General features: G+C 43.0%; 1 protein-coding gene across 3 annotated transcripts; it reads right to left on the bottom strand.

Annotated features, from left to right (window-relative positions):
• Positions 1–594: 594 nt before the first annotated feature.
• On the bottom strand, positions 595–14264 carry TXN (thioredoxin). Of its 3 annotated transcripts, none has more exons than XM_088018881.1 (6): positions 14046–14264; positions 9319–9423; positions 8697–8756; positions 6917–6983; positions 1218–1283; positions 595–795 (listed from the first exon to the last, which is right to left on the bottom strand). In XM_088018881.1, the coding sequence occupies exons 1-5, from the start codon at positions 14067–14069 to the stop codon at positions 1264–1266; spliced, it is 276 nt and encodes a 91-aa protein (XP_087875007.1). In that variant the 5' UTR covers positions 14070–14264; the 3' UTR covers positions 595–795; positions 1218–1263. The 3 variants fall into 3 exon arrangements, with proteins under 3 accessions (XP_087875007.1, XP_087875006.1, XP_027964618.1); XM_088018880.1 differs by lacking the exon at positions 6917–6983 and adding an exon at positions 12884–13174; XM_028108817.2 differs by lacking the exon at positions 6917–6983.

The raw sequence follows: 14264 nt of genomic DNA on the forward strand, positions 1-14264 counted from the left end.
AGCACATGTGTGGGTTTATTCCTAGGCTCTCTATTCTGTAACATTAAGGGTTTCAAAGATCAATGTTCTTTAATGAAATGACCAGTAAATGCCACACCCTTTACCACTTAGGTTAGTATGTCCATCTGGCCTATAAAACCAGCTTTAGATACTTTGAGAGACTCAAAATTCCCATGGCAATGTTTGCAGAACTCCCTTGTGAACCAACCATGAAGTGCTATAATGGATAGAATAGGACTCAGCTACCACTAGCAAAACAGCAGCTCACTGTGGCCTTTGAGAATGGAATCTCAAACCAGAGAAAATTCCTTCATGGGTGGAGCTCAATTTTGGTCCTGAGGATCATTCACACAGCAGTAGATATATACCTGCTAGAACACAGAACATGATTTTCTCTGTTCACAGGAGTCAAACAATTATACCACCCCCTTATCTGCATTGCGCCCAACAAGATTTTTAATCTTAATCAGTGGCCTACAAAGTCACTAAAAAGTTATCAAGAATATATGAAATTAGGACATTAAATGTCATCTAATGGCTACATTTCATTTAGTCTGAAAGCTATTCAAAGACACCAGACAGTTTTAAAAAGGGTAGAATTAATATTTTATTGTCACTTATAATCAGATGGAAGTTGCATATAGTCTTCCTACTTGATCTTTCCTTTTTGTAAATAAAAAAAATTACAAGTTTTCAACAGCCAAGTGCTGGTTATGTTTTCAGAAAACATAATTAGATTAATTCATTTATGGTGGCTTCAAGTTTTTCCTTATTAGCTCCAGAAAATTCACCCACCTGTTAAGAAAATATTGAATTGCGGTTAGGGATGTAGCATTGTAGCTATATTTTGTGACTGAGATATCACAGAATGGGGGAAGGCAGAGGGAGAAGTATAATCTTACTTGAAAGAGCTAGTTGTAAGCCAGAGATATCATTTTAGGTTAAAAACAGGGTTCCACCCCCTTAGTTTGTGTTAAAGACAGATAAAATTTCTTACCTCTCAAAGATAAATATACTAACAAATATGAAGCACCAATCATGGGATTAGTGACCAGTTCTAACAAAGATCAATTTTCAATCAGATGTCACAGCATGTACTTATTGAAAGTAGAATATGGGGACAGGCTTTTCCATGTGAAAGGATGAGTCCCTTCACTCTCTTAATTTACACCATGTTTTCCTATTGGCCAGCTGGATATAAGGTCAGATGTACCTACCTTCTGTCCCTTTTTAAAAAACTGGAAGGTTGGCATGCATTTGACTTCACACTCTGAAGCAACATCCTGCGGGGGTGAAGAGAAAGGATAAGAACAAGACTGAGGGTGGAGCTTTCACAGAAGTAATCTCTAACCAGACTTTTTCACCCCGTTATATACCTCACAAGTCAGCATCAGGATATTTTTTAAGCATATGAAAATTGATAGAATGAATGAAATGGCAGCACAAAAGCCAAATTGGTTATGTTCTCAATGAAAATTAACATGCACGCCCCTCTTGGGGGGGGGGGCACCAACAAGCAGAATGCATCAGATAAATACAGTGACCCAGTGAGTTGTTTAATCCAATTATATCTTGGCCATTTCAAGTGTAAAGAAGCAATAACAAATCCTTCTCTAACTATACTCGGGATTATAATCTTAACTATTCCCCAGAATTAGTACTGTTCCTAGTTTTTCCAGTCTTATTATGGCAGTGGAGTCAACAGCTGATGGTCATAAAGACTAAAACACAGCGTTAGCAAGAGAACCAACAATTCACTTACCAAAGAACTGTTCAAGAACAAAGGCCTAGGAACCTAAAGGCAAAGCTCCACACCACTTCTTTCTGCTTTAAACATTTACTTGCAGGTTCTTAAATCTGGCTGCGTATCAGAAACAAAGGTGCTTCAAGTATCAAGCATTCCCTAATTCTGTTACCGGAACACTAAATGAGAACTTCTAACACCCACCCCCTTCTCAATACCTTGTTCACACAAGGGTTGGGGGGAAATACCTCGGAAAATGGTTTTGGGCAAGAGTTTCAGATGGAGAGATCCATTAGGGATTGAAAATGTCCGAATGGTCCTCAAGAGGCTTGGGAAAGAAAGGTAGAACCACATGGCAGCAAAGGACAGCACCCAAGGGGGCTGAGTTCTGAGAACCAGATCACAGAACCCAAAGTGCTTACAGAGGAAAGAAAGGTGTCGTGGTGACTTCTAGTTTAGTATTCGGGAGGGCACAGGATTGAAAAAAATGGAGCCGTCCGAGCCCCTAGCAATGGCAGTGTGTCGGCCTAAGTTCACCTCCTCCTCTGAGACTGGGGGGAAAAAGTGTGGTTTTATAGCTTTATAAATTTGCTTTGCTGGTAGCTTGGGCAGGAAGGGTAGTGGTCACTAGTGTTGGGAGTTCCTTCCAGATAACCTTGACTTTTCCTCTAAATGCTGGCTGACAAAGAGGCACAAGGACAGTCATGACTGGGATAAAAATGCCTAATAGGTTCGGAATGCCCACGGAAGTTACCAAGAACATGGGATAAGACCACCAAAATGAAGGTTCTACAATTCCAGTAATTCCCTTGTGGCAAGAGCATCCAAGATTGAAAATGGGGTGAGGAGGTGACAGGGAGACTATGAACTGCATGTGTCCAGGTTCTGGAAGAACTGTGGCTGAGGATTCAGGAAATTAGAAGATGACAAGTTAGAAAGGGAGAGGGGGACTGGCTGAGGTAGAACACTGAAAACTGGTAGTCCAGGGGGCTGAATCTGGTCCACATACGTTGCTTGGCTCGTACAAGAGCTTAGAGCAAATCTCTGCACTGGTTGACCAATAGCAGATACCTCTTAAACTTGAGTATTGGGAACACCAGGCTCACCCCTCACAGCACTGGGGAGAGCAGCTGTTTGCCTCAGCCCCTTCCCTTTCTTGTGCACATGGAAGCCACTGGTTGGACGCTACCTTTCATGCAGTTGGCAGAAGCTTCAAAAGGAGAAGGGTGTTCGTTTGGTTTCATATTTATGGTAGAAGGGCAGCCACCTGAAAACGCTGAGCTATCCTCTTTCCCACTTCTAATCGGAAACTCCCAGGGGGCCTGACTGAGCTGTATCACAAAGGCAGGTAAAAGGAACCTGGACAGTCAGCACAACTTTCCAAATGAGAAAGATTTTCAACAGAAAATAGAGGGTCTCCTCTCAGTCAATGAACGTGATAGTCTAATCGATGTTCTCAGATTCCGGATGACTTACCCTCACCTACCCAGAAGTTCAGCATTCCTACATTGGTACAACTGCTTAATTTACAATAAAATCCTAAAACTGGAAAAAAGATGAATGCTCAGAAGTGGTGTCAATGCTTTGAGAGAGAAGAGGATGAACAAGACTTTTAAAATACTTTTAAAAATTGCGGTCAGATCTTTACATGGTAAATTTTTAAAGAATGGAGTTTTCAGTTTGTTTCTTTTAAAGTGACCTAGGATTCCAAACCATACTTTAATCCCCCCGCAAAGTGAGGCTTTGTTATTTGCAATTTATGTACATCCTTATGAATAAAGTGAAATTGCTGATCTTAAGATCATTTTTATTCACTTAAGTATAACCCACATTCAATTTGCAGAAAAACTGGAAGAGGGAAACTATTCCTATTCTCAGCTAGCTACTATAAACATCTTACTATTCTATCTAAACATTTTTCTTAATAAAACCTATGCTGTGTGCATGGTACACGTATTAGGGACCTTATACCTATATACTTGGTATAATGTACATACAATGGACTTTTCCCCATGAAAAAGTACACATTTCTTTTTTATGGTCCCATGGACATGGCATCAATGGAACTAATCCACTGGTCAATATGTAAAAGGCTTTGATTTTTGCTTCAAGTAAACACTTGCATCTTCCTATACAGATATCTCTGCATCTGGTTCAGTCACCACCCCCAGCAGCAGAATTGCTAAGAAAAAGAACCATGCTCCTTTTAAGGGCTCTAGATACACATCAAAATGACCTCCCAATTTGCATGTGTATTAACTGATCAATATTTATCATGATTTTTGCCATCAGCCCTTCTCTACCCCATTCATTAAAAGCATGGGCTTTAGCTTAGGCATCAGACTTCAGTTCTGTGACAGAATTTTTCCAGGCCCATTTCCTCAGTGGTAAGAGAGGAAAACGGTTAAGTTCTTGACACTACAAGAACCAGAATGGTTAATGTGCTTAACAATGTCCATCATTTCTCTAAGTATTTTCTAGAATTTTTGTTTATTCCCAAGTAAAACCGAGAAGACATTTAAGGAAATGAAGCAGAGCTGCAGCACCTTAACCCCTAGCAGTTAATCATTAATACATGCTTAACAGACGCTTTTTTTTTTTTTTTACTTTCTATTCTATTCCATGGGTATACCTCCCTACTCTGGTTACAAGACCACACTGCGTTCATAAGTGCAGCTAATACACTGTATTTTTTGGGGGCTTGCCCTTTCTCATCCCCTACAACTTCTCTCCCAGTCAGTGTTTGTTTTCATACTTTCCAGGACTTTCCTGACTGTATTATTTCAGAATGTCAATCAACGGCCCCAAAATGTCAGATTGAGATTGCATCAGACAAACTTGGGAGTACTGACATTTTAATAATGAGTCACTATCCAGGAACACAGTACACCTGTCTAGTAAGATCTTTTATGGACTAATTTGCCTATTCCGATAGTGACTCTAAAGGTCACTTTCCTCACTTAAAAATAAAACCAATACCTCCAACCTGTTTTTATAAACAATCTGGAATTTTAAAAACATAGTGAAATTCACTTTTTATGGAATGTTTAAGTTCTGTGAGTTCTGACAAATGCAGTCATGTAACACCAAAAATCAAGATACAGAACCGTTCTCTCCCTCCCCTAAAATCCCCTCAGCAGCTCCTTCATACTCCCACCCTCCCCCAGCCCTCTGCCGCAATCTGTTCTCCATCCCTATAGTTTTGCCCAATCTGATTTTTTGTTTTTATTAGTAAGTGTAATACGACTACTTTTTACCTTACTAAATTTAGTTTCATTGCTTTCTAGCTTAAAACTCCCTACAGCCAAAGTAACTTTAAACTTGCTTTTGTCACTCCTATTAACTCATCTAATCAAAACAAACACACCTTGTTCTAAAAGGTTGCACAATTATCCGGTCTAAATTACTTTGTTTCTTGTTTTAATTTACAAAGTAAGTATCCTACCCTATACAGAGTCTGGCCTAGAGTCAAGTCTATCATTTTCCAAAGGACTGGGCCTCCTAAGTTTTCTATAAATACAAAATTTTCTTTGTGTATCACATTATATGCCCATGCCTCCTAATTATTCCAGGCCCTGGAAAAATTTCTGGTTCATTCTATTATACCTAGAAGGTAACTACTTCCTGCCCAAGTGCTTACAGAGCCTTCTATTAAAATTATATGTTGCTTAGCAATGTCCACAACAGCCAAACTGTGGGAAGAGCCAAGATGTCCATCGACAGATGAATGGATAAAGAAGATGTGGCATATAGACACAATGGAATATTATGCAGCCCTCAAAAGGAATGGGATCTTGCCATTTGCAACGACGTGGATGGAACTGGAGGGTGTTATGCTGAGTGAAATAAGTCAATCAGAGAAAGACATGTAACATATGACCTCACTGATATGAGGAATTCTTAATCTCAGGAAACAAATTGAGGGTTGCTGGAGTGGTGGGGGGGGTGGGAGGGATGGGGTGGCTGGGTGATAGACATTGGGGAGGGTATGTGCTATGGTGAGCGCTGTGAAGTGTGCAAGACTGTTGAATCACAGATCTGTACCTCTGAAACAAATAATGCAACATATGTTAAGAAAAAAAAAACAGGAGGGGAGGAATGAAGGGGAGTAAATCGGAGGGGGAGATGAACCATGAGAGACGATGGACTCTGAGAAACAAACTGAGGGTTCTAGAGGGGTGGGGGGATGGGTTAGTCTGGTGATGGGTATTAAAGAGGGCACGTTCTGCGTGGAGCACTGGGTGTTCTGCGTGGAGCACTGGGTGTTATGCACAAGCAATCATGGAACACTACATCAAAAACTAATGATGTAATGTATGGTGATTAACATAACAGTAAAAAAATTAAAAAAAAATTATGTTGCTTATGCCGAAGACACTACAAAGTACCCTAAATCTGAAATTCATCAGCAGGGAATTATCTGCACAAAAATTTAAAAATTAGTCCAGTCATTAAAAATTTCACCCATCAATGATATGATCTAATACTGAGAAATGTGACTGATGTAATTTTTATCCCTTGTCTCTATTTTAGAGTCAAAATGAGGGGATGGTTTTACCTAGAGTGGCAAATTCCATGAGGAAAAAACTGCCTGTTTAATGAACTGCTTTTTGATAGAATTAGCAAGGAGGGTAATTCAGAATGGCCAGGTGAGTAGAGGCTGACAGACACTGTTACATGTATGGGACCAAAGGATTCTGGAATTAGTTCAATTTTTATCTCCTTAACAGGTCAATGAGGCTATCTAGATGGTGTTGTAATAGTATCGTTAAAGGTATTCAAACACCGTGCGTTGTTCAATCTTTAGAATACAGAGGCAAAGTGAAAGGTCCCCAACTTGTGAGAGGGTCACTCCAAGGTCTAGAAAGTTTTGAGGGCGTATCTGCTAATCAGACATGAAGGAAGGGTTCTGTCACACCAAAGTCCTTGCCTGCTCTGTGTGTCTTTCCCCTCAAGGTTTGAGAACACCTGTCTGGCAAGGTGCAAGGGGTCAACCTGCTTTGACTGAGCTACCCTCCTCTTGTGGTACAGTCCCGTTATCTGTCCTAGGGGAGTACTAATAAAAACGGTTATCAGGGCTGCATGGGGACTAAAGGACCTACTGCACACAGCCTAGCAGAGCATCTAGCACATATTATTACTTCCCAATAAAAACTTAGGAGAGTCACTTACTATCTAATAGGGTCACAGTACCAGTCAGCAATCTCTCTGGTCCCTTCCAGGTACCATTTTCACCTGGCTAAAGTGACCATATAGAAAAAATAAGCGTAAATTAGGTTTAGATTTGGGAGCAAAAATTTGTTCACAAGCACCTGCCATCTACTCTCATTTTCTTAAAACTCTGGAACACCTCAGAACAATCACTTTACCTTATATAATAAATTCATTCTATACCTACTACATGCCGGCCAGGTAAATAAGAGAGTCTCTGGTCCCAAGAAACTCATAGGGACTAATGGTAAAGGACAGACAAAAAGACTGTAATACTAGCTAAGATTCACTGAACACGTGCCAGGCACTACTGTAGGCACATTCTAGGGATCATCCCACCGGACAACTCCTTTATGACGCTGGATAAACACTGCCATTTTTATGAAGGCTCACATAAAGCAGGAAGTCTAGGCAGGGGATCCACCCCATTCTACTACCATAGATGCAAGGGGAAACGCAAGGTAGAGGACGACATGGAGACACGGAGGGAAGGAAGCTAACCTAGTCTGGGTGGGGAGAGGTTCCTGGAGAAGATGTGAAGCTTACAGCTAGGAGTTTCTGAGGTATGAAAAGAAACCATGTGCCAGGTAGAGAAGACCCCACCAGTAAAGGCCTGAGCGTGGAATCAGAAAATGTGCTAAGAAAAAGCAACATGGTTGATGGTAGGTCCTCACAGGTTTAGAAAATACTGCCATATACCTGTTTTTATAAACCTTTCAGTACCTTTATTAAACACTCCATGTCTGCTCAACGAACAAGCTACCCCTGGAGGCTAATGGGGCAGGCATTAAGACCTGGTCTTAAAGCTCAAGGGATAAGAGACGTTAGCCTAAAGCAGAAGTTCCAGAGTCAGGCCTGGAACCCAGGTGAGCACCCTTTTGGCCACCTTATACCCTAAACCCTCCTGCCTCCCTGCGGCTAAGGGAAAAATGTCCACATATCTGTAAAGAACTCCTAGGTGCTGTTCTTGAACATGAACAAGCTATCCTAGTTCAGTGGGCTGTATGGGAAGCAAGTCTTAGGCCAGGAATGGGATCTGTACCCACCCTGGGCCAGAGCCTCCTCTGAAGAACAAGGGCTTCACTTTAACTCCGGACTCTGCCACTTACTAACTGTAACTCCATGGACAACCTCTGTTTTCTCATCTGTAAAATGGGGATGGACAGCACCAAGGATTAGATGAATCAATACTTATAAAGCATGTGGAAGAGTACTGGGTACATAGACTCTGAAATAAGCGTTTGTAAAATTAAATCAACCCTCAAATTTCCCTCCAAATTACTCTCTCTGCTATCAAGCACCTTGGTGTGTGCTCTTTACAACATTGGGTTTTCCAATTGACTAAAAACAAGCAAGATGAGTGAGCTTGTGATTATACTTTCTCATGTCACTAGTTCACTAAGAATCTTAAAAGTGGTCTCCCAATTTTTAAGTCTATAGATTTAGTTATAATCAAATTTAATATCGATTTCCTGAGCACCTCAGTGTTACACTGAATGTCTAAGCTTTTAGAAAGGTGACTGGTAAGGTACAGAGCCTCAATCTGTTTTTATGCTTATTTTAGGATGTGATATACATAGTTCCTGACAGCTAGGATAAGCTCATAATTGGCACAATTACCTTTTCTGGCTAGGACTGTAGTTCTCATATTACTTGACATGTAAGAAAACAAGCACTTGCAATTCAGAGAAAAAGGCCAATGTGAAAAGGTCAGTAGCGGTCCAAATTTCCAGGCACATACCTGACAGTCATCCACGTCTACTTCAAGGAACACCACATTGGAGTACTTCTCAGAGAGGGACTGGAAAATTTTAAATGAAAAATTCAGAAAGATTCAGAACTGTGTAACGGCGGTCACTGTACTCAAGCTTCTTAAATAGAAAATAATAAAAGTAGAAACTACTCATTAAAGATCCAAAGGACCAGGTAAGCACAAAGGCCATATGGTCTCTCTGAATCAAATTCCTCCTAGCCTAAAAGAATTTGGCACGTCACCTTCTGAGGCCTGAATTTCAAACAGAGCGGGGGTTTCAACACGAAGCAAAAGAAAAACCATTTAAGACAACTAAATTAAGTTCTGACAGTTGTCTTGAGTGGGCTACACATTTGTCAAAACTAAATTATTTAAGTGGTTACACTATTATTTTGAAAGATTTTAAATAATCTCTACACCCAATGCTGGGCTCAAACTCATGACCCCCGAGATCCAGAGTCCATGTTCTACAGCCTGAGCCAGCCAGGTGCCCCTTAAATTGTGACACTATGACTTTCAGACCAAATAGCTAACACCACACTGTCCCTTCCTAGCTTTGCCACTACCAACCCGAAATATAGAAACGCTAATAAACCAGCTTCATACTCACATGAAAGAAAGGCTTGATCATTTTGCAAGGCCCACACCACGTGGCCGAGAAGTCAACTACTACAAGTTTATCCCCTGCACCGTTCAGGGCTTCCTGAAAAGCATACTAGAAGGAAAAAAGAAAAGCACAGGTTAGATTTCCCAAAATCCTGATCAAATGTGAGAGAATGTGACGTACTGCTATTTAAAAACTTAATAAACTAAAACGAACCAAGTAAACTTGAAAAAAAAATCCTCATGTGTAGTGTTACTTAGTAAGATGAAACAAGTATGATGGATATAGTGTATCATTAATCATGTCTTCATCAGTCTATATTCAAACTGAGCAAATGAAAAGACGTTTCTCTTAGGTTTCCACGTCAAATTTAGGTATATGGTAAACAAGCACTAAATGCTTATCAATTGATGAAGAGGGTCACTTCGATCGAACAAGTCACAAAAGCACAGAATTTTGCAATGAAAACAAGTTTAAAAGCTAACCTTTTTTGATTAAAAGTGTCTACGATGGAACATGTTAAAAGTTTTAAAAATATCAAGGAAAATAAAATTCCCCCAGACCTTCACACTCAGAGGGGCACTGTTGACATTAAGCATATTTCCCTGTACTCTCCTTAATGGGTTTCCAGAGAAAAGATCGTACTGTGTATTGTTGATGTCTGCCCTTTACCTCAGAACTCTGCCCTTACCGGTGACCAAATGATAGCTCTAGTCCCTCATGCAGGGAATTTTCCTTAGGTGCTATTTTGCATTAGAAATATGTCAAAATTGCACCAGCGAGACCTGATCAAGAAATCCCTTACCATCAATCTCCCTGAATAATTTACCAATGGTTTTGATACTGTAACCCTAGGAACCTAACCTTCTAGTTAAAAGGGACTCCTTTTTAACCACAATTTAGTCAGTTAGTGCTTACCAACACTGGGGCAACTAAGAGCAATCCTTAAGTATCTGTATCTGAAGTCTGGGTTCTCCCTCAAGGGGAAAATGCTGGTCACATTGGTTTAATTAAAAACCAACATTCCCCTCCCTTGAAAGCTAAGAATCATATCAGATCCTATTCAGTAAACACCATTAAAAAAAAAAATCAAGTGAATTTCTCTGCAGTACAGTTACTTTTCTAGATTTCTAATTTCTACTTCATGTTTTTTGGAGAAACAATTCACAAGTGGCATTCCCATGTCCTGACTTCTGTAACCTTTTCCGTTATTCAGATACAAGCTCCCATCCCACCTTCGGGGTGTGGGGAAGACATTTGTGTGTGAGGGCTAGGTAGGGGGGAGGGAGAGAGAGAGAGAACAAGTTAGAATTAGAGAAATTATTTTTCCAAACCATCACCAGTTTGTCCAGATGAATTTAATGTGGAGCCTTCTCTAACCCGATTTTTTTTTTTAAAAAAGGTCAAACTATGGGTGCCTGGGTGGCTCAGTCGGTTAAGCATCTGCCTTCAGCTCATGATCCCAGGGCCCTGGAATCAAGTCCCGCATCAGGCTCTCTGCTCAGTGGGGAGCCTGCTCCTCCCTCTCCCTCTGCCTGCTGCTCCCCCTGCTTGTGCTTTCTTTCACTCTCAAATAAAATCTTAAAAAAAAAATAGTCAAGGGGCACCTGGGTGGCTCAGTTGGTTAAGCGACTGCCTTCGGTTCAGGTCACGATCCCGGAGTCCCGGGATCGAGTCCCGCATCGGGCTCCCTGCTCAGTGAGGAGCCTGCTTCTCCCTCTGACCCTCCCCCCTCTCATGTACTCTCTCTCATTCTCACTCTCTCAAAATAAATAAATCTTTAAAAAAAACAAAACAAATAGTCAAACCAGTCATTCTTTATTTCAAGAACCAGGTTAGACAAGAAAAAAATCAAGGAATGATAATGTCCGATGAATACACTGTTTTGTGAACACGGCCCTCCATAAATACTTGGTGAGATTACTCGCAAAATATACACTCTCAATGGTTTCCCAAACAATTCTGAATCAAATTCAAGCAAAACTACCTAAAATTCTGAAAAGAAAAGAAGCATGCAACATAACTTTTGGCTTAACTGAGGAGTTAGGGCCAGGTATGTGTAAACTTCACAACAAATTCTCTCCTGATACTTTTGTCCAAAAGAGACACCTTTTGAAAACGACTAACACTCAGAGACTAACAATGAGGAACAATAAAGGTCCCCATTATGGACCTAAATATTCTGAAAACAAAACAATGTATTTGGGGTAGATAAGAACAGACTCTAGTGTCTCTTTTCCTAAATATGCCCATTCCAAAGGTAATTAACAAGCATAAGAGTGCCCACGTATAGAAGGTAGGCCTTCAATAAAAGGCAGCTACCATTCTTAAACAACATACAACTGTGTGTTGATTTCTTCTTCATCACATTGACAGTCCATTATCCCACTTGTTCTAAAATAGATACCAGTGGCTCTGAACTATCACACCTCAGAAAGAGCTGTCTTTAGACGGCCAATGGCACCAACTTTAGTCCAGCAGGATGAAAATCTAAAGTGTATTCAACATTTACAAGTAACATTGAACGGAGCTTAACTTTTGATCAATGTCCCTGGATCATAATTTTGAAGACCAACTGATGATAAGGGTCTTTGCGCCCCAGTCTGTAACCAATTTCTGGTCACCCTTGCACAGCTTCTCATTGATGAGGGGAGCAGGGTGTCAAAACTATGACAACTAAAATAGGGGAAAACTGAAAGATGTGTTCCAGGATTCAATCGATTTTGTTTGTAGTGTATGGATTCTGAGACAACTACTATAAACCACTCAAAGTCTTCTCCCTCCTTTATGGGTTCTCATCTATTAGGTTATACTGATGTTGTGGTCAGACCCTGGGCAACCCCCACCCCCCACCCCACGAGACTGATATTTGTCACTCAGTAAGTACCGAATAAAAGTAGGGGGAATTCCATATTAATGACCTCTCCAACAAATCACAGGGTTGCTAATTTTAATATAAAAGCTCACACAATAAAACATGCCATTAGGAAAAAACTGATTAAGGACAAGCAGATAATAAACTGCAATTAGTCAGTCAATCAACATGTGTGTGTGTGGGGGGGTGGAGTTCAGAGTCCCTAATAATCAAATGAGATACAATTTTTCTAATAATGATTTGGCCAAAGTTAGTTTAGGGAAACTATCGGTGTTGATGGGGGTGGAGTGAAAGAGCACTCTCATATGCTTCCTGGGGATTTACAAGACTTAAATAAAAGGTTCTCACCCCTTGACCCAATCACTGCACTGGGCCCTAACCTGAGAAAACAGCTTGAACTCTATACAAAGGGTTATGAACAAAAATATGGACCGAGGCACTGAAAACTGCCTAAATGTCTAGCAATGTGTTCAGATACTGAAATGACTACAAAGCTTCTAATTACACAAAAAGGGTTCAGGCTTAACTAGAGGGGAGACCAAAAAAAAAAAAAGCTCAGGAACAAACCAGGATACATAAAATAATCCAACTACTTTGCAGCTGCTTCTAGGAAATAGAAGATCGCTCTCTTGCTAAATCTACTACAACGATCATACATGCTTTCTGATTTTAAACGTTAACAAAAAGATAAGGCACCATTACAGAGAAACTTCATTTCCAAAGCGACCCAGCATCTCTCAGGTCCAGACATTCAAGGCGGGCGAGGGCTTGGGATGGGAGGTACCGCAGGGTAAACGCTTTCGAGGGTCTTCTACCGTTCCAGCAACTTCAATGTTCTCCCACTCACTTTTCCGACTACATTTAACTAACAAACATTTCTTGAATGGCTACAGTATACCAAACACGAAGTCAGGCTCTGAGTTTCCCGAGCAGGAGGGTATGAGGCTTGCAATAACTCTCGAAGATGGAACACGGTCTTGGCCATTCCTAATAGGACAGAACCACCACCTGGTACCCCAGGGCCGCCGAGCACACAGCCGGGCGCGGCCGCCTCGGGGGCACTCCTGGCTGCAGCGAAACCCACCCACCGTGGGTGAATCACGGACGGGTAGGGCAGAGGAGGCCCCTGGGCCCAGTCTTGGGGACTGAGTCATTCCAAAGCCAGCGCTGCCGGAAACACGCCCTGCGCCGCTAGAGGAGGAGTCCCGAGGGCGCGGCCCCGGCCTCACTTCCTTAAGGCCACCTGGGCCCCTCCGGCCTCGGGGCCCGTCTCGTAGAGGCGAGGGGGGTCTCCAGCCGGAGCCGCCCCCTTGCGCGGAGGCCAGCACGCGCCATTTCTGGGGCCGGGCACTGATGGAGGCAGCCAGGGTCTCCGGCCCGGATACGCTCCCTAGGGAGCTCACGCTGCCCAACGTGGGTGATCACGCCGCCCACCCGGGAGGGAGTGGCGGCCCGCGACCCCGTGCCTCTTTCAAGGGGCCCTCCATCTCCTTGCCCGGCCCGTATCCAGAGACGGACGGGAGCCAAGAGCAGACTCCATCCCCTCAGCCAACAGGGGTTTCCCGAGCACTGGGGTGCAGGAGGCGTTTTGGGGGGGAACGCCCGGCGCACTGGACACGGGCAGCGCTGGGCACCCAGAGCCCGCCCTCCAGGGCGCCGTCGCCCCTCTCCTCCTTTCCTCCCGGGCATGCTCGGCCGCCTCAGGCGCGCCCAAGCCCGGGCTTCCCGCAGTCCCAGGCCAAGGCGTCGCGTCCCCTTCCCCCGGGCTGCGGAGCGGCGCCTGCCCACCTTCCGCCCTCGCCCTCCCCAGCTACGGAGGCTGCGCGTCGCGCCCTGGGCTACCCCGGGAAGCGCGTACCTTGCTCTCGATCTGCTTCACCATTTTGGCGGCTGGGGTCTGACAAGCAACCGTAAAGACCGATGAAAGTGGATCCAAAACGCCGGACAGAGCTTGCGGAGGGCACAGCCCGCCTTCCCTTTATAGCAACCGGGGGCGGGGCAGGCGGGCACGCGCGGCGTGCGTGTTGCGGGGGCGCGCCCGCTCGGGCCTCTAGCGCCCGCCACGGCGCCCCGGCCA

The sequence above is a fragment of the Eumetopias jubatus genome, unplaced genomic scaffold, assembly GCF_037043125.1.
Source record: "Eumetopias jubatus isolate StellerSeaLion01/CBP00866 unplaced genomic scaffold, mEumJub1_p1.0 scaffold_15, whole genome shotgun sequence".
Classification (NCBI taxonomy): Eukaryota; Metazoa; Chordata; class Mammalia; order Carnivora; family Otariidae; genus Eumetopias; species Eumetopias jubatus.